General features: G+C 31.1%; 1 protein-coding gene across 3 annotated transcripts; it reads left to right on the top strand.

The window, feature by feature from the left end:
• The first annotated feature begins 7,010 nt into the window (after positions 1–7,010).
• On the top strand, positions 7,011–12,752 carry LOC105647242 (polyadenylate-binding protein-interacting protein 12). 3 transcript variants are annotated; one of them, XM_089721103.1, is made up of 11 exons: positions 7,011–7,150; positions 7,262–7,861; positions 8,105–8,215; positions 8,340–8,384; positions 8,479–8,551; positions 8,624–8,736; positions 8,843–8,902; positions 9,017–9,064; positions 9,151–9,219; positions 12,305–12,366; positions 12,475–12,752. In XM_089721103.1, exons 2-11 carry the CDS (start codon positions 7,337–7,339, stop codon positions 12,530–12,532), a joined length of 1,164 nt encoding a protein of 387 aa, XP_089577229.1. In that variant the 5' UTR covers positions 7,011–7,150; positions 7,262–7,336; the 3' UTR covers positions 12,533–12,752. The 3 variants fall into 3 exon arrangements, with proteins under 3 accessions (XP_089577229.1, XP_089577230.1, XP_012088645.2); XM_089721104.1 differs by having other exon boundaries at positions 7,015–7,154; positions 9,026–9,064; XM_012233255.4 differs by having other exon boundaries at positions 7,015–7,154.
• Positions 12,753–21,367: the final 8,615 nt, after the last annotated feature.

The following is a 21,367-nucleotide window of genomic DNA, read 5'->3' as shown; positions in this document are numbered from 1 at the left end:
TTCCCGGACCTTGCCATATTCATTCCCGGCAGGTAGGACATCTTTAGCATCAAAGGAACTATGCAGTTTATTTGCACCGTCCCGAAATCAAAGAGAATTCGGGAGTTCGCAGCCTTTCCTTCTATGAACTGCACAGTGTCATATTCAAATCCCGAGAGGGGAAAATTGGCATTTTCGGGGTTGACCTCAAAGAGAGGCTGGCCCTTGGGTTTCTTGAGTTGACTGTAATCATCTCCTTGAACCGTTATAATCTTACCCTCGTAGGGGAATTTGACCTTTTGGTGCAAAGAGGAAGGTAATGCTTTGGTGTGGTGTATCCATGGCCGCCCTAACAGCAGGTTGAAACTGGTGGGCACATCAATGACTTGGAACGGTACCTCCATTATGGCTGGCCCGATCACTAATTTTAGTGTAACAACCCCCAACACTTCTCTCCGGGTGCTGTCATATGCTTTCACTATCTGGTCAGATGGAATGAAATCTGTTTCTTCCAATCCCAGACAGCTGGCCACCTTTAGTGGGCAAACGTTTAGTGCTGACCCATTATCAATGAGAACCATGGGCACAGTTTTGTCTCTGGTCTGAACAGTGATGTAAAGGGCATCGTTGTGACTATCTCCCTCCTTAGGTAAGTCATTGTCGGAGAACCCGATGTTTTGCACCTTTGATGATTGGGTAAGGGTGGATACCAACACTTCAGGGCTGACTTCCATCGATGTTTGAAGTTGACTCAAAGCCTTGCAAAGAGCTTGGCGATGAGGAAAGGATGATGCTAGAAGTTCCCAAATCGATACTCGAGCTTGCGTCTTTTTTAGCTGTGAGAGTACCGGGTCTTCCTTTGGTTCATCCGTCCTTTGGTAAGGTTTATTTGGGATTTTGTCCAAGACTAATGGTTCATATTGTCTCCCGCTCCTGGTTATGGCATCGAGTTCCTCAGTCAGGTCATTCAGGTCTAGGACACAGATTTCGTTCATTCCCAGGAATAGGTCGAAAGGATCGATCAATTCTTGGTCAGAAATAATAGCATTCACCCCGTGATTTGGTAAGGGATTAGTGCTAATGTTTGGTTTACTTCTCGGAATAATTGAACCATTGTCTACCAAGTCCTGGATGCGGTTCTTAAGCGTCCAGCATGCTTCAGTCTTATGCCCATGTGCTTGGTGGTATTCACAGTATTCATTGGCTTTGAAATTCCTTGGTAAGGGGTTGGGTGGTGGTCTTGCCTCCAAAGGTTTGATGTAGTTTGCTTTGACAGCTTCTCGGAATACCGAAAGGATTGGCATCCCGAGATCAGTATATGTTCTTCTTGACTGATTGCCATTTCGCATGTTTCCCATGTTTGCCACACGTAAAGGATTCGTGGGGGTGATGCTTGCCACTTCGTGGACTTTTCCGAGCTGGCTAGGTTTTTTGTATCTCGAGGTCCCCGGGTCTTCTTTCAATTGTCCCATTTGAAGTAAATCTTCTACCTTCGTAGCAGTGGCAATGAGCGACTGGAACGATGGTAGGTATTGAGTTTGTAATTGGTGTTGGTAGACAGGCTGTAGGTTCTTTATTATTATGTCCACCTGTTCTTGCTCAGAAGGTCGGTTAATCATTTGGGCGGCCTTGGCTCTCCACCTCGTAAGGAACGAGGAGAAAGGTTCATTGTTCCTTTGTTTAGTGGTTTCTAGCTCCCTTCGGGTTTCATCCACTTCCATATTGTAGTGATACTGTGAGTTGAATGCATTACAGATGTCCTCCCAAGTCTTCATCTTAGACCGGTCTAGACTGACAAACCATCTTAATGCAGCACCGGTGAGAGATTGTTGGAACAACTGAGCAAGGAGCTCGCTGCTCAATCCAAATGGGTTAAGGGCACCCACATACATTTTCAAGTGAGTTTTAGGATAAGTAGTTCCATCAAATTTGTCCATGTTTGGCATTTTGAACTTGGTTGGTAGTCTTGCTTTGGGGAACAGAGACAAGGAGTCCATGTCCACCACTTCTTTGTGTGTTTTAAGGGCAATAACAGATCTTTCCAACAATTCAAGTTTTTCTCTCATTTTCTGAGCTTCCAACTCAGAAGCAGTTTTGGAGGGCATGTCCTCCAAGTTAGGGATAGGGTTTGAGGATGCAGATGCAGCACCAGGTCCTTGATTGGAGGCAGCATTATCATTTCCCCCAACTGGAGCCCCATTTCCATTACTACCGCCTAGTTCAGCTAATAGGGCAATTCTTTGGGCAGCCAATGCCTCATTCATTTTAGCTTCCATTCTGGCTTCCATTTGTTCTATGAGGTTTTGGATGTCAGACAATGATGCCATTGGTGTAGTTGAAGTTGATGAGGTCGGTGATAGCACAGTAGGTGTAGCTGACACTTGAACAGGGGGTACCTGTAAGTATGAGGGTAACTGGATTAAGGGTATTGTAGTATCAGGGTAGCTGATATGAGAGAGAATGACTCTTTGTCCAACTGTGCATGACCAAAGGAAATATATTTTTTTGTGTTCTCCATGTGTTTACCCAATGTTTATGATATGTCGTGAATGCGCATAACAACACATCATAATCTGTTTTAATGAGATGCTTCATATCACGGGGTGCATACAGTCCTAAAGGATAGGTTCTATAGGCTATGACACAAATAGAGAATCGGCTTATTAAGGGACCCTTGAACCTTGAGTATGGATATACCTAACCACATGTGAAACAAGGAGTTTCGCGTGGGTCCAACGGTACGCATACCCATGTGCCACCCCCAAAAGGATTAGGGATGGTTTGCGGTAACAGGGAGGACGCTTTGGCTGTCCGTCGACATAATCAAAGAGACCTGCCGATCAGCGCTACTTGCTATCCAGACTCAGAAGTTTGAACAGAAAGAGGAGAAATTCATTTGAAGTTCATTTCTTTTAGGCAATGGAGAAAAGGATTCTCAATAGTGCAAATAAATCAACAAGTTTTAATGTCTTAATCACATTAATTAAGTCCGGATTTCCATATCAAGTATTCTTAAGGAAAGAACACTTGATTCATATTAGAGTACCCTGCAAAACAAAGCATAATAAAATAATACCTTAAAGAAAGGCCGGTTAGTTTTTACAACAATTGTAGTCCACTCTTATGCAAAATGATTACATTTTTTTCCCCAGCAGAGTCGCCAAACTGTGAACCCCTACCCCAAATATCATAGGCATGTGAATGCATGTGACTAAGGGCAGAAATGCACGTGATGTGTGAGTCGCCACCTTGTTTAATTATTTTAGGGTAAACTAGGAAAAAACCCTAAGTGACTCCGATTTTAATTAACCTAGTTACTAGATTAATTAACCCAATGTTTAAGGCATGGTGTGCAAACCCGAGATGGATCCCGAGACTATGTCATGCTGATGAACTAACCATGAATGAATGCTTTGCAAGGTGAATGATGTAATTGGACCAAATGAAATGTTTATGTGATTTTGATGATTTCGACTTGCCGCCCGGGGTGAAATCCCGAACGTGCCTACGTACTTCCGTTTGAATGGAAGATCAAAGTCAACGTAGTTCGATAGGCCTTTTTAAAAGGACTTTGAATGGGATGCTTAATGCATGAGTGTGTGTATGCTTTGTGCATTTTTGTTTAGGCCTTTTGCCAAAGAATCGATTGATTCGATTAGGCGTTCGTCGCCAAATGTGTTGGTTTTAAGGCATTTGTACCAAAATGATTCATTTAAGCGATTTGTCGCCAAAATTGTCGATTTTGAGGCATTTGTGCCAAAAATGGTTCATTTAAGCGATTTGTCGCTCAAAATTGTTGATTTTAAGGCATTTATGCCAAAATTGATCATTTAAGCGATTTGTCGCCAAAATTGTTGATTTTGAGGCATTTGTGCCAAAATGGTTCATTTAAGCGATTTGTCGCTCAAAATTGTTGATTTTAAGGCATTTATGCCAAAATTGATCATTTAAGCGATTTGTCGCCAAAATTGTTGATTTTGAGGCATTTGTGCCAAAATGGTTCATTTAAGCGATTTGTTTGCTAAAATGTGTGATTTAAGCGATTTGTCGCTTAAAAGATTGATTTTAAGGCCTTTGGCCAAAATATATCGATTTAGGCAATTTGTTTGCCAAAAAGTGAGATTTAGGCGATTATCGCCAAAATGGTTGATTTTAAGGTCTTTGGCCGAAAAGTGTTGATTTAGGCTTTTAGCCACAATTATTGATCAATTGGACTTTAAACCATATTTATTCGAAATAAGGCAATTGAATCGTAGTTATTAATTAACTAGGCTCTTTGGCCAATATTGTCGGAGTTAAGCTTAACTGCCACGATTATTAATTAATCGGGCGGTAAGCTCAATCATGTTTTTTTTTTTTCTCAAAGCAGTTTATTTGCTAAAATAATAACATGAATGCATTTATGCAATTTATAGAATTGTTAGGAGTAGAAGAGAAATATGCATGAAGTGCTGAAATTAAATAGGCAGAGTTTTGTTTACATACCTGATTTAATCGGCGGCCACTTCTTAATTCCAGATTTAAGCTCCTCGCTTGGGGAATATTAATTAATTTTAATTTATTTGATTTTAGTGTCCAAATATCACAACAAAATATAATAAAAATTAAATTAAAATGCAAAAAACGGTAAAAGAATCGCAAAGAGCGCGGGGGGAGAAAGATCGTCCGTCAACACAGACCGGGTGTCGCCAAAATGAAGGGGGAGAGGCCAATTTATAGGCCAAAACGGGCCTAGGGCGGCTGGTGCCGCCCTGGCCGGCGGCCGGTGCCGCCGTGGACGGCGGCGACCCTCGGGTCTTTCACTCCGGAGGCATTTTCGGGAGTTCCAGACCTCAGAAAAATATTCCGGGACCTGTTTCGCGATCCTCGCGACATTCCGGACGTTTTAAGTACCATATTGGCATACTTTCGGTGAACTTCCAAAATGGCCTTCGGTCCGGCCGGACAGTTTACAGTCCGGAAAAATATGCTTTTCGAGCCTCAAAATTTGAATATTCACAGCTACTCCAAGGGTCGAGCTTATAGACTTAAAATAAAGCGCTAATGTTATATTATGGATTTTAGCTAGATATGTTGTATGAAATCATATATGGATATTATATAAGGCTTAATATTAATGGTGAGTTGATATTGAAGTATCTTGATCTATATCAGATTTTTGGAGTTGATGGATTGTTGAGATTGGGTTTAGAAGTGTTTTCTTTTTCACAAGTTATTAGTTAAGTCTAATTTTTAGGGGGAAACCCTTGTAGTTTTTCTACGGGACTCTCCCAAATCATTTTTTTAAGTAAAACCATGGACCTGCTAGACTTGTGAGACTTCAAACACAATTAAAAAAAAAAAAAGATTTACCCATTATCTTTAGCGTAGAAGATTTGAATCTGTATCTTAAAATGGTGCCTTTAGCATCAAATGTGACATCCGCCCGCATATTTCTCTAGGTCCAGTTGATGGGTGTTAAAACACTATTGAGTATATGAGATATTAATTGTTTGAATCAGCTATAGCAAATGTTCTCTTAGTATAAGTTAATTAGTTGGACAAGGATGATCTTTTATCAAAATCCAAAGTTATTGAAACTGACAACCATGCTACAAGATTTCTTAAATTAGTAAAATAATAGTATACTCAAATGCATCATTCACTACATAACATTATTCTTTTGCAATTAATTAAAACAATAAGAATATATAATAAATCATATGTCAAAGATAAGAAAAATATTTATCAATAAACCTTATGTTAAAGATACATAATTCAAGATTGAGTTTGAGCTTAACCCATTAAAAATATACTCTAAGCTTGAATACAATTCGAGCTGAAGAAAACTGATTTAAATTCAATTAAAGTTGAAAATTTGAGGTTGTGCTTTTTTACCCCTTTATGGACTTAAACTCATGCTTGAGCTCGGCTTGTTTATTAAACAAACTTGATAAACATGCTTGTACTTGGCACTAAACTCATCAAATGAACTTTTAATTAGTTTAATCTCGAGCAATTTATATGTAACTTTACTCACCTATAGTCCTATCTTGTACATAACTAAATTATAAATTTTAAATGTTTAAATAAGTTTACTTATATGAAACTTTTTTGTTTTACAAAAAGGAGGCAAAAATTAACAAAATCTAGCATATAAGTAATATTTATTATGATCAGGATCTAAACAATAAAAAGATCATAGAACAAAAACTATTTCTAATCTTTCATGTCATATTTTTCAAATTGAAAACTGTTTTCGTTTAAACTTATTTTACATTAGTCATCAATATTGATCTGTCTCTTTTTACTTAGTATAATCTTTAGTTACTAGTACATAGATTTGAAATGATGAAAAAAAGGATATAAAGTCAATAATATATGTTGCATGGATCATTCTAATAATTTATAGTTAATGGCAATATTTATTTTCTAACTTTAATAGTTATGAAATAATTTAAAATTGATAAGTTTTTAAGCAACAGATTTGAGGATTTAAAGGCAATCAAGTGATTTGCTTTAATTGAAAAAAAAAAATACAAAATAGATATGAATATGGTATCTACCTAATTTCACCAACTCTTCAACATTTTCCATCAACTAAATTTTTGGATATATATTTGGGGTTAATGTTGAACAAGTCATTCATTAATTTTGCATGTATGGACAAAATATGATCATCATGGTGATACATGTGCACCATACATACATACATCATATGAGATGGGTGAATTTTGAACAGATTAAATGGGTAATTATGGAATAAAAAAAGGCATGGGTAGGTCATGGTCATGGTTTTTTTTTGCTTACCCAATGCAATGTATCATCAATTTGGGACTTTTGTGAAAAAGGTCCAAAAAGGCAGAGCAGCACAAACGGACGATCCTAAGAACAACAACCTTCTCTCTCTTCTCTTGTCTCTCTCACAACTGTCCTTTATCTACAGAGGAAGAATCATCTCTAAAATCAATAATATCAAATTAAAAAAATTAATTAAATCTAATATAAAAATTATTAGAAAAAAAAAGCAAAAGTTGCTCTCTGTTTTACCCATCTCTTTATTTATTTTTTTCATCAAGATTGTGTTATAGAGTCTGTTTCTATCTTTTCTGGTTTCATTCCAACAAAGACGATCGTCAAGTGGGTTTTGCTTTGCTCTTCCATTTCCATCAATGGAAACCATTTAGATAAGGCAGGTATGTGGTCTTCTGACAAGTAATTTTCTATTTTATTTTGCATTTATCATTTGAGTGTTTTTGAAATTTGGGTTTCTCTAATAAAAATGGTAACTTACCAATTACAGAAAAGAAGAGGAGAAGTTTTGTAGAGAAATCTGAATAAAGGCGATCTTTTGATACAAAAGTTGTGAGTTTTGATCATGGCAGTTGCTGAGAATGCTGGGGCTAGAAATGACACTTCTGGTCAAAATTTTGATAGCACTGTAGTATCATGGGAATCGAAGGGAACAAATGATCTCGAAAGATCAAAACCCAGAAACGAACTGGTGGTCAACTCTAAAGAATCAAATTTTGAGGGTCAGGATTATGATCAGAGTGTTAATGGCAAGTGTGAGCAGCAAGAGAGTGCAACCGCGGCGGCCACTTTGAGCAATGGCAGGACTAATGGTAACCAGATGCATAACGGGTTCGACATCAGTCAGGAGCAGATGATGGCAAAATCTGTTGGGTATGGAGCCAATCAGATTCAAAGGGCTAAATCTAATGGGGTGAACGATATGAGTGATTTGGTCGAGATTTTATCAAAATTGAATCCCATGGCTGAAGAATTTGTTCCTCCGTCGCTTATTAACAATCATGGGTATCTGGGTAATGGGTTTGGCTACACTAACAATTTCGCAGTGCAAACTAATCCTGGGAATGCCAATGGAACTAATACTAAAAGGGTATGTTTGATTTCCTTTCCTTTTTTTTTTTTTTTTCAGATTAAATGTTTTTCCTTGTCGTTGCTGAGCAATGCAAAGAGAAGACTGATTTTATGAAATTATTTTTATTTGGATATAGAGTTATATAGTGAAAAAATTGATCATTTTTAAGCATTTTTTTTGGAACCAAATGGAGTATAATTCGCCTTTCTTTTTGTTATTTGTTTATTTCGTTCATGTTTGGTGTTTATGTTCTTGTTACAGAAGAAGAACAATTATAGTCAAGGAAGGAGAAGAATGAATAGCAGGACAAGTATGGCGCAGCGTGAGGAGATAATCAGGAGAACCGTTTATGTTTCTGACATTGATCAACAGGTAAAAAGTTACATATGGCTCTTGTATTCTTCCCCTCTCATTTCCTTTCATTGAGACTTCTTTATGCCTTTTATGAGTGCTTGTACATTGATTGTCAAATCATTATGTCTCTGTTCTTATATAGGTGACTGAAGAGCAGCTTGCAGGCCTCTTTGTTCATTGTGGACAGGTATCCAACTTTGTTTTCCAATTTTAGCTCTTTCAATTTTGCTGACGATGGGTTTTTGTTCGAGATTATTTAATTTCTTTTCTTTTTCATGAAGGTGGTTGATTGTCGTATATGTGGTGATCCTAACTCTGTTCTCCGATTTGCCTTCATTGAGTTTACTGACGAAGGTACTGCTGAAAACGAATTTACCTCATCCGTCTTGATGAACATGTTTAATAGTTTATGAGATGTGCTTGCAGATGGGGCTAGGACTGCTTTAAATTTGTCTGGTACTGTGCTTGGATATTACCCACTAAGGGTGCTGCCTTCCAAAACTGCAATTGCACCTGTTAACCCCACATTTTTGCCACAGGTGAGAATTTGTATATAACTATCAATTTTGTATATTGTCCATTTTAGCAATTGAATTGATGATAGAGTTGTATTTGGCTGTCTAATCATGATCACACATTCTACAGTCGGAAGATGAACGTGAGATGTGTGCAAGAACTGTTTACTGTACAAATATTGACAAGAAGGTAATTGTGGAAGTTGTACAATCTTGAGAATTGTTCTGAATCTTCAAAACAGCAATATCTGGAACCCTTCTTGGTCTTTTTCTTTTCTGATTTATTTTCAATCATTTAATGAAGGTTACTCAGGCAGATGTCAGACTTTTCTTTGAATCTTTATGTGGAGAGGTTTGTTTTTATTTTATAAAGGAACTATGAACACTACTATCTTTCGAGTATGGACTATAACTTATTTAACATTTTGCTCTAAATAGGTTCACCGTTTGAGGCTTCTTGGAGACTATCATCATTCAACTCGGATTGCTTTTGTTGAGTTCGCAGTGGTAATTGGTCTTTGCAAAGCATTTTTTCTTAGTTATTGAACAATTATACGCATGGAGTTTCTTCTGAAGTATTGATACAATAGTTAATAGATATATTGCTGCAATCTATTATACCCTTAATAGATATGTTATCTACTTTGTTGTTGTCTTACTGTTAAGAGTTTGTATCCAAATTGGTGTTTCAGTCTTTCGTTACAGATAGCTTATGCAATTGAAGCTTGACGTTTTGTTCCTTTTATTGAAGTTTCTTTGTATGTATTGTTTATTTTTTTATTTTTAGCATACATGACTGCATCTGAATAGGTTCTTGTTAGCTGATAATCTTATTTCAGAAATAGTTGAAGGTTGAGGTCTCTTGATTCAAAAATATTCATCGCAGTGTGAGAAGTCCTGCTACAAACATCAGTAGGTTTTAAGGGTAAATCTATGGGTTGATGAAATTTATGATGCATTTAGTTGATGTAGGACTTGTACAGCAACTAGCCTGCTAGTGCTTTTATGGTGGTCAGATCTTTAAGGAATTGGTTGGTTTTAGAGTTAAAATCAATGGAAGGGGATTTTAGGATCAGGAGGTTTCACTAAGCTGATCAGATTAACTAAGAGAATTTGGTAAGTCAAGGAGGTTGATACTGGACTAACAGAAGGGAGAGAGGGACACTGCACTAGGTAAACAAGCCTTGCCACTCACTAATCAAGTGATGTTTCATTCATTAAAGACTAACACTCCGTTTGGTATAAATGAATTCACAATATGGAATTCATTTGTAAATGAATTCTAGTAGAATCATTTGTGAATGAATTTTTCATGTTTGATATGATTAATTTAAAACATGTAATTCAATTGAATTCAAAATAATCATATATGGAACAAATTCATGATTGAAAATTCATTTGGTTTTGTTTTTTAAAATATCCTTGAAATATCAACTATATTTATGTTATGCTATATAATTTTTCTATATTTTTATCAATAAATAAAAAAATATTAATAAAATTATCGCATTTAATTTAGTGATAAATGTATATTTAACTTGAATATCTCTCCTCAATAGTAAAAAAATACTAAAAAAATATTAAAACAAAAGATGAAAAATATTAAAATAAAAAAAAAACAATGATAAGAAAATATTTTTCTAAAAAAAATAAAATTTTTAAATGGTTTTGGTGAATTTTGGTAAAATAAATAAGTTATATAAGTAAAAAATTGAAAAATTTACTTTGTAGAAGAAGAATGGTAGTAGTTTTGTCATAAAAGTTGATTGCTTAGTTTTGTGGTAGGAGGATAATGGTAGTTTTGTCATAAAAAGTTGAGTTGGATTGTTTAGTTTTGTGGAATTCATTTGCAAATTTTACCTGTTTTTGTAGAATTTGGAGTAGTTATGTTCAATTCCATAGAATTGAATTCTTAGAATTGAAATTTAAATTTTTTTTCATTCCAAACACAAAAATATAGATTTATAAATGAATTCCACAAAATTTTATGGAATTCATTTGTTCAAACAAGGTGTAAGAAAAACACTATGTTACAAGGCTAATTATAAATATCTAAAAATTGTTCTCTGTCCTCTGAATACCACTTCCTAATCTATATTACGAGGTTTGTACTTGTTTCAGCTGACATTTTAAGTTCATTAAAGCTGGAGTCTATTCCAAACATGTTTTCCACTTTTACTTGACTAAGGCTGTTAAATGAATGTCATGTGCGGAATGCATTTGAAATGAGTTGTGGATAGAACTCACGTATAAACGAATTTCCATGTATGCTGTAGTGAACTTAAAAGATGGAATTCATTTGGATTCCACAAAATCTATGTTTAGAGTAAATCTAAAATTCAAATTAAGTATATGATAATTTCCTAGATACGCTTTAAAAGAGAATAAAGTGAGAGAAAAGAGAGACGTGGAGGGAGAAAGATAGAGAAGGAAATAAATCGAGAAGAGAAAACAAGAGAAAGGAGGTGAAAGAGATGGGAGAGGAACGAGAGAAGAAGAGGAGGAAAGAGAGAGAGAGGATGTGAGTATGGGCATTTTGGTCTGAGATTTTGGTTGTATAAATTTAGAAAAATTTTAGTGGAAATTCCACCAATTTGTTGAAAACGGTTTAATTATGTCCAGTTTTATGTAATTGAGTTCATGGAATTGAAATGGACAATATTCATTTTACATACCAAACATGATAATATGGGAATTCAATTGAATTTCATAAACTTAATGGAATTTTATGTTATTGTGCTAACATTACATCCTTGATGTTGTTGCTTTGTGCTCTTTTTCTTTGATGCTGAACATGATTATACAATCAGATTTTTTAAGCTGACACTCTCATAAAGGTTTGAGAATATGGTTGATAGTTTGTGGAACACTAAGTATGCACATGAGAGAGAGAGAGAGAGAGAGAGAGAGAGAGGAATGACCTTACTTTTGTTGGCTGAGCAGAGTCTGAGATAGTTTGTGGAACACTAAGTATGCATATGAGAGAGAGAGAGAGAGAGAGTCTGAGTCTGAGTCTGAGATAGTTTGTGGAACACTAAGTATGCACATGAGAGAGAGAGAGAGAGAGAGAGAGGAATGACCTTACTTCAATTATAAGACATGCCTACTTGGCTAATACTAGCACATAATGGGTGAGTTTGGCATTGCTGTTATAATTGCTGTTGGCAAAAAACACTTTTTCAAAGTGTTATCGAAATGTTATTTAAGTTTAAGGTGAATTTCACATATGCTCGTCATAAAAACTACAGAATAGTTAGACAGTACTTGAAAATGTCTTTTCTCAATAGCATCAAAAGTAGGCGGGTAACATGAATATCTGCTTAGAACTTAAACTACCATCTTCTAAGGTCGTTAGGATGTTCTTGTACATCCATTATGGTGCATTGAAATTAATCTTTATGTTATATTGGCGATTGATCTTGGATGATCAAATTCAATGCATCTGGATGAATTATTACCTATTTTGTGCTTATATCTTATTGACTTCTCATGTCCAATTGGTTGTTATGCATAAGCATCTTTCTTATGCTGGTTTTCAAACTGTCACGCGGATAATAATAGTGCATTTTATGTTGTTTTCTAATTCTTGCAGGCTGAAAGTGCAATTTTAGCACTCAACTGTAGCGGTGCAGTTCTGGGATCCTTGCCAATAAGGTTAGTATTGGAAGAACCATTTGGGTTTCTGCTGGAATGCTGCACTTTTCCATGCCACAAACATCTTAAAAGTTTCTAAGTCACTCTGTATTATGTTTGTGTATGCAGGGTGAGTCCATCAAAGACACCTGTTCGGCCTCGCATTCCTCGCTCTCCGTTGCACTGAATCAGATGCTTAATGCTGTCTGAACTAATCAACTGCTGATAGATATATTTTTATAAATATACATATATAGATACCGAAATATTTTAAAGGTACTTGTGGCGTTTGTGTCGTATCATTTTGTCCTTGCATCTGAGTTGGGTATCTTTGATTCCTATGGGGGAGTTGCCTATGTTTTTTCTTTTCTCCTTAGCTAGTAGAGTTGGATGGGATTCTGAGGATATGAATGGCTTTATTTATGTTTCAGAATGGACAACTGAACGATGACCGACTATTTCAAATCTTTCTTTTTCTGATATTTGATGATAGTTTTCTTGTCTTCTCATTTTGCGCTTATTTTGTTCTTCTGCTGTGGATGTGAAGTTTCAATACTGCAAATGGCCGGCATGCTTTTTTTGTGGGCTATATTGTCGTGAGATTAATTTGTATGTTGCAAACCAGATTTCTCACGTTTTTTTAACATTGATAATGATGTTTTTTTTGTCCGGCCCTCGTTTTTTCTTCTTATAATTTATTATCTTTATTATCATTATTATTATTATAAAGTATTAGGGATTTTTTTTTTTTTGTTTAAATCTTTTATTGATAGGCTTGGTACCACAATTTGTTGTGGACTGAAAAATAAAGTTAAATGGAATATTCGAGATTTTACCAATGGGATACTCGTTTATATATACTTAGGTTCTTAAATTTAAATTATATTTTAATTAATATTTTCATCCCTCTGTTTTCAAAAAAATTGTTTTAACATTTATAATATTTTCTTCAATTTACTATGGGATCCTTTGTTAAAAAAAAACATATACACTTTCTATTAAAAATTAAATATATTCTATCCATAAAATGTATATCAATTAGGTACAGATATAAGTTGCTCTAGATTTTATGATGATTAAGGAAATAATTAATTTTTCTAAATTATAATAAAATATTCATTAATTTGATTTAATTACCCTTTAGAAAATTGAATTTGCTTTAATATAAATAAGAGTAAAATTGAAAAAATATTATTACGTCTGTTCTATAATAGTTGTCACATTTGGAATTTCACGTCCCTTAAGAAAATAATTAAATTTGTCTAAATTATAATAAATTATTAGATAAATTTACTATATTATGCTTAATTTAATATTAATTCTCTAAGAAACTATTAAATTGAAGCAATAATTATTATCATATACAAAGGGTAAATATGAATAAAAAATTTTTATTCCTTAAAATTACAAATGTGATAAGTATTGTAGTTGACGGCAGTATTAATCATTTCTCAATATTGTTAAAATGACTTATACAGGGACAAAATGGACTATTTTAAAATGAGTTATGTTTGAAAAAATAGCAAAGTGCTAACTGTTTGGATATAGAAAGATCGAATTTTAGTCCTTTTAAAGCCATTTTCAAAGTTTGGTGAAAATATTATTATTATTTTTATAATTATGTGTTTGGACACAAATATTTCTTAATATTGCTAAAATTATATTATACTCCTTTTTTTGATAAATACCATTGTTTTAGAGTACTTATTTATCCACAAATATCTGTAGCTTTGAGAATATTAAAATGTTATTAATAGGTTTTTTTAATTTTACTTTACTGATATTAAATATAATAACAGAAGTAATAATGTGAAAAAAATTTGTCATTAACCAAATTAATATATTTTTTATTATTTAGAAAAATAAATTGTTTCATTACGTGCCTTGTGGTATAAATAAATTCAAAATATGAAATAATGAATTATAGTATAATTAATTTGTGAATGAATTTTCATGTTTGGTATGATTAATTTAAAATATGTAATTCAATTGAATTCCACATAATCATGTATGAAATAAATTCATAATTGAAAATTTATTTGCTTTTATTTCCTAAAATATCCTTGAAATAGTAATTTCATAAAATAAATAATAAATATCAATTATATTTATGCTATGCTATATAATTTTTTATATTTTTATTAAAACTAAATATATAAAAAATAATATTGATAAAATTATTAAATTTAATTTAGTGATAAATGTATATTTAACTTGAATCTCTCTTCTCAATAGTAAAAAAATGCTAAAAATATTAAAATAAAATATGAAAATATTAAAATAAAAAAGCACAATAATAAGAAATTATTTTTTCTAAAAAAAATAAATTTAAATAAGTAAGTAAAAAAATTTAACTTCATAAAAAGATTGAAAATTTGTTCAAGTGTGATAAAATAAATAAAAAAGATTAAAAATTTGTTCAAGTGTGATAAAATAAATAAGTTAAATAAGTAAAAAAATTAAAAATTTAACTTCATAAAAAGAGAATAGTAGTTTTGTCATAAAAAGTTTTATCACTTAGTTTTATAGAATTTATTTGAAAATTTCACATATTCATGGAATTGATATAGTTATGTTCAATTCTATAGAATTAAATTTCTAGAATTGAAATCTATATTTTTTTAAACATAAAAATATAAATCTTTAAATAATTTCATAAAATTTTATGGAATTTATTTGTTTCGAAGAAGAGATAAATTATTATGCAACAATTTTAAATGATAATACTTGTTATGGACAAAGAGAGTATCCATATTATATATGTCATCTATGTTCCATTAAATTTACTACATTTTAATTTTTCATAAAAATTAATAAAATAGTTAAATTACTTTAGTTTTATAAAAAATAAGTATAATTAACTACATTCTGTGGAAACATTTAGACAAATAAAATTGAAATATAATAATTAATTTTTTTTAAATGTCATGTAAATAAAACTACTCCTTCCATCCCAAAAAGCGCCTTTCTATTTTCACAGAGATTAAAAAAGTAGCAATTATATTATGGTTAAATAATAATTTTATTTATATAACTTTTCTACCCATCTTAAATAATAAATAAATAATTATTATATTGAAATAATAAGTAAGAGTTAATGAGATTATTAAAAATAAAATAAAATTTAATAAGAATATAATAAATAATTTAAAAATTAATTTATAATATAAAAAAATTATATTTTGAAATAAATCAAAAATGAAAGATGGAATATTTTTTTTTTTTTTTGACGGATGTAACATTAAATTTAAGGAGGGAAGATAATATTAAAAGTATTACTGAAATCAATGTTAATGGGAACAGTGATTTGAGAATCCCAATAAAAGCACTAAAAGCCATCTGTTGCTGTAACATCCATTAGAGTTGGGCTTTATTTAAATCAAGTTGGACCCACGATTTATGCATGTCTACATGTTTTAATTTTAGAAAATTTGTGCATATGTACTTACTTACTTCCGCTCAACCTTTTGTTCTTTAAGCGCAGTTATCCAGTGCAGGAATGCACACAAGTACAATGCATCCTGAAACACAAGAGTACATAAAGTTTATCTAAAATTAAAAAAAAAAAAAAGAGAGGATAAATTCTAAATTTATTTTGTTAAACTGTACAACACTTGGTGTTATATGGCTAAATATATAATTAAAATCTTAAATTTTAATAATAGTCATTAACGATTTAACCTTTTTTTTTAAAAAAAATTAAGTTTATATATACTCCATTTAAATAGGTACAATTGAAGTATTCATCGAATAATTCCTCGTCAAAACAAATTACTTACCAAATGGAACATAATTTTTAATTCATTTTTTTAAAATTAATAATTTGATATATAATTTTAAGAAAAAAATGTTAATATAATAACAATAATAATAATAATAGTAAAAAAATTTGTTAATGTCTTTGGCTGAGGTATTATTCGGCTAAATTGTTCAAATTGGATGGCAAATTTATGCATTAAGCTTTTTTTTTTTTTTTTTTTTTTTTTGTGTATAATCAAGAGATATAATCTCCTTCAGACAGTAGAGCGTAAAGGTTTTTAACCCTTCCAGCAAAGTGCATTTTTTTTTTATATCGAATTTGTATTCTCACTCTTATAGAGATTAAGGTCGCTTATTATCCCAATCAACACCTTATTGTCTGCATTAAATCTTTTATTAAACAATTACTAACATTATTAAGATTGACTTAGCTAGATTAGATTTATGACTCCACTTATGGACCAAACTAATAAAATTAAAAATTTTTATTAAAACAAAGATATTTCTGATATATATTAAAAAAAATAAAATAAAAGAGAAATAATTCTTAAAAAATTTCTATTTTAATTGTTTGGATCAATGGATAAGGCCATTGACCAATCTTGGCAAGTATAATCCAACACTATTTCCACCACAAACTAAATATAGAAAAAGCAGTTGTCCTCAAATTATGGCAACTTCTGTTTTTTTTTTTTTTTTCCTAAACATATATAGGAAAAGAAATTTATAGTAGGATAGTCAATTAAAAAGCCTTTGGCTATGAAAAAAATTTCAATTCCACCAGGATAGTCAATGAAGGAGTGCTTTAAACTTTAAGGGTTATAGTCCAAATTCCAAAAATGAAATTATTTTCATTGCCAATATTGACCTGACTCAACACTTCAATATTAGACGGTAAGACTCTTTCTTATTTCCTTTGCTCTAATTCTTACAAAAAATTCAAAGATGTCAAACTTTTTTTCTTTTTGGAGGAAACACCAATCTAAGTTTTAAGGTCTAAGATTCATTATAAATATTCAAAATTTTTTTATAAATATTATTAATGATATTTTATTTAAATATGTAGAAATGTTGAGGTCAAAATTTGCAATTCATCAAAATACATTAATGCATTACTTAACATCTAAATATTAAAATTTTCCACTCTTCATATTCTTATAAAAGGTGAAAAAACTAATTAAATTATACTTGGTTGACAACTTTTTAGAGAAATAGGAGAAATGAAAAATAAATTTAAGGCTAAACATATAGCATAGAAAGGTTTGCTTTCTAATAAGATTTTTTTTTTCTTCATCTAAAAAAATTAGACATTACCACGATTTGGTTTTGATTTGACAAAATCGAATTGAAACTGAATTTATTAAAATTTAAACTAAATTATGATTAACGATTTTGGATTTAAAACGTAACCGAAACCATAAATTTATAATTCGGTTTTGGTTCTTTATTTTTAAAATTGAAGCCGATAGTTTTGATTTAAAATCAATAGTTTCTGTTTGGAACCATAAAAAAGATATTTTTAAAGACGCTTCTAATTTACTTTTTTTTATTTTATCATAATTTTTTAATATATGTTTTAAGATTTTTTTATTGAATTGGTTTAGTCATTTTCCAATAGGATTTATTATTATTATTATTATTATTAAATTATAAAACTTTTAAAAAGTTCGAAAGAAATTATCTATTTATGGTTCCTAATCGAAATGAAAATGAAATCAGAATCAACGGTTCTAAAACCATTATAAACTATCTAAAAGTGCTTCTGTTTCAGTTTTACTCTTTTATAATTAGAACCGATGGTCTTAAAACCGAGAAATTTTGAAACCATAGCCATATCTATAAAAAATAAATAATTTATATTGCCTTTTGATTTAATTGACTTTCGGAGTAGACGTATTGGAATTTTTATTCTTTTGTTAAGAAATATGTATTGTGCTAGAATTGAAACATATACTAAGGGTCTATTCGGCAAGTTATTTTAACAGTTGTTAGCTGTTAGCTATTAACTATCAGCTGGTAGCTAACAGCTGTTTATATAACGGTTTAAATTAGAAATATTCTATAAAAATAATTATTTAATTAGCTGTTTAACTTAAAATGACAAAAAAAAGACATTAGTTGTTTAATTGGATGAATTCAGAGGAAAAAAACAATGGGTATAATTATAAAAAAAATTTACCTAAAAGCTAACGTTAAATGTTAGTGTTTAATGTTTCATAAAAAGCTCTCTCAACCTCTAAAGCTATATGACTGAACGTCATCATAATAGAGATAAGAGTTTTGACTTGGTAAAAAAACTAGAAATTAACTCAAAAGCTCTTTGTTGAACGAGACCTAAAAGATAAAATTTGTAAGTAATCAATTCATTACCATAATCATTTTAGTTCTCTCATGATTTTTCAGTTGTAAATAATCAATTTGTACTCTTTTTTTATATAATATACTCACTCTGTTCTCTTTATTTAGAGAAAACAGAAAAAGCTCTTGAATTAAGAAAATTAGTTAAATGAAGTTTTCTCCTTAAAATTCTTTCATTTCTTTATTAATTATGGGAACAATAGCTGACACAAAAGGTAATCCTAACAAGTGCATTTATTACCTATTTGCATCCTTTGGGTGTCACTTTAAACCTTCTTTATTTAACTCTATCACACTGTATTAGAATGAGGCATTTACATAATATGTGCCAAAAAATGAAAAAATTTATATACTCTGAACTTATATCTTTAAATGGTCAGCTATATAAAGAGTTTATTCTTTAAATAAGCATTTTTGTTTGTTTTTTTTTTTTTTTAGTTTTTGCCCAAGTTTCCTTGATCTGATCTAAATTAATGAGATTAATTGTCTACTCAATTTGTAATATTGTTATCTTGTCTTATCAATTTATAATCATATACTTATGCCTTTCTTAAAAATTCAATTACTGCAATTGACCTTTTAACAAGTTTTAATTTGAAAGCGAGTATTAAAATTCGAGTTTTAGTTTGAGTTTGAAGCCACAATTTTTTGAACAAGTGGATAATGTAGCAAAATGTGTGACAACTTCACATTTTGAAAAGTGCACAACTAATAATAATACGGCCACAAAGTGGGTTACAAAAGAGTACAACCATTATAAAGATTTGAAAAAGTGCACAACTAATAATAACAATGCCACAAAATGGCTTACAGAAGTGCACAACTAATAATAATAAGGCTGCATAGTGGCACAACTAATAATAATAAGGCTGCAAAGTGGCTTCCAGAAGTTGACAATTATTACCTAACATAGGAAACAATAATTGTTGAAAAGTGAACAACTAATAATACAAGACTACAAAATGGCTTACAACAATTCACAACTACTATTAACAAAAAGACTACAAAGTAGCTTACAAAAGAGTACAACCATAACAATGATTTAAAAAATAAATAAATTACTGTATTTCTAAAAATGCACGATTAATAATAACAAAAGGCCATAAAGTGGCTTACAGAAGTTCACAACCGTTAACTAATACAAAAAACAATAACTATTAAAAAAGTGCATAACTAATAATAACAAGGCTATAAAATAGCTTACAGAAGTTCACGACTAAAAATAAAAAGGCCATAAAGTGGCTTACATGAGTTCACAACCGTTAATTAACATAGAGAAACAAAAACCATTGAAAAAGTGCACCGACTACTAATAACAAGGCCACAAAATGGAAGTGACTTACAGAAGTTCACAATCGTTAACTAACACAGAGAAACAACAAAAAAAAAAAAACCATGAAAAAGTTCACAAGTACTAAAAGTAGATTCCAATTTCCCCTCTTTTTCAATAATCAAAACACACTCGACTTTTAAAAACAAAACGTGGTCATTTTTAAAACTTCACTGAGCATAACGTATATTCGTTCTTGACATCAACGGTTGTGGCCAAATTTTACAATGATAAAAGTGGAAATATATTCATCAAACATAAAAATAAGGGTTACTTTGTATTTATGTGCCTGTTATTTTGACTTTTAATATCAGAACTTTAATTTTGTGATCAAATTTATAAAAATGACCACTGTTGCTATAAAAAGAAATGAAAAAGTGAGTTGATAACTTGTCCCTTGAAATACGCATACATTAAATGCTAAAAATATTTGTGTCTGCCACTTTCCTTGATTATTGAGCTTCAATCTTAACACAAACACATACAGTCTAAGGGCTATCTAGTCTTTTTAACTTGGCTTGCATCACAAAGTTACTAGTTAGCGTAAAATTCTCTATATAAAAAATACACCCTAAAAGGAAAATTTCTCTAAATAAAGAGAATAGCGGAAGTATTTTTTTTATCAACTGTATTATGCAATATTTATTAATAAAAAATTTTAGTATGATATTTTTTAAAAGATTTATAACATTGAATAGACTTATATATTTAGTAACATTTTGCCCATCAAATGTGGTCTGGTTGGTCTTCCACTTCTTGTAGAAGATGTAGAGAGTGAGAGTACTTGAGTGCGAGTCTTCTCCACCACAAAAGTTATCACCAATTTAGTGAATGTTATTCAAAGAGAAGGATTGCCCCTGCGTTGTAGTCCACAACGTTATTCTAATTCATTGGGCCTCCCATGTATGGAAAGAAATATTTAGTGAAATTTTACTTGAATAATTTTTATATTCAATTTTGAGAGTAATATAAAACAGAATATGATAAACACTTGATAATACTAAAAGAATTTTTTTAGGCCAAATGCATAAATATACCCCTATACTTTACAGAAAAAAAACCTTATGGCATCCTGAACTTTGTGAGTGACCTATATGCCCATGACGTTATGAATTTTGCTAATATTGTATCCCTCTCTATATTAATAATAATTTTTTTTTTGGTATTTTTGGTATTTATGTGTAAGATATTCACTTAACATGTGGTTAGTATAATCTTTAGAACAATGATTTTCATATTTTTCAAATATCTGATAAGTATGTAATTGATCTAACTTTTGCAGTTTGAGTATTCAATAGAATAATTTTTGCAAGTTAAAGTATTTAATTGATACAATTTTATAAATTGAAATATTCAATAGTCAAAGTAAAAGTTGAAGGTGCCACAAAATTTTTTACGTAAAGTATATGAATGAATTTATGCATTGAGCCATTTTTTTTTATAAATACTAAGTTAAGCATGTAAGTATCAATCAATTTAAAAATGGAAAAAAAAAATTAAAAATTTTACCTACATCCAATGTTTGGGCTCACCAATGCACCAAATGAATTAAATTTCAGTTCAAACTATGATAAT

The sequence above is a fragment of the Jatropha curcas genome, chromosome 5 (genome assembly GCF_041381405.1).
Source record: "Jatropha curcas cultivar XTBG-Jc1 chromosome 5, XTBG_Jcur_1.0, whole genome shotgun sequence".
NCBI classification, from domain to species: Eukaryota; Viridiplantae; Streptophyta; class Magnoliopsida; order Malpighiales; family Euphorbiaceae; genus Jatropha; species Jatropha curcas.
The sequence above is the reverse complement of the archived record's forward strand: the minus strand, read 5'-3'. Positions and strand labels throughout refer to the sequence as shown.

Coding starts and splice junctions, on each gene's coding strand:
- LOC105647242 (XM_089721103.1), top strand. CDS start 7,337: ATGGCAGTTGCTGAGAATGCTGGGGCTAGAAATGACACTTCTGGTCAA. Junction 7,862..8,104: donor ATGGAACTAATACTAAAAGG/GTATGTTTGATT, acceptor TTCTTGTTACAG/AAGAAGAACAATTATAGTCA. Junction 8,737..8,842: donor ACCCCACATTTTTGCCACAG/GTGAGAATTTGT, acceptor CACATTCTACAG/TCGGAAGATGAACGTGAGAT.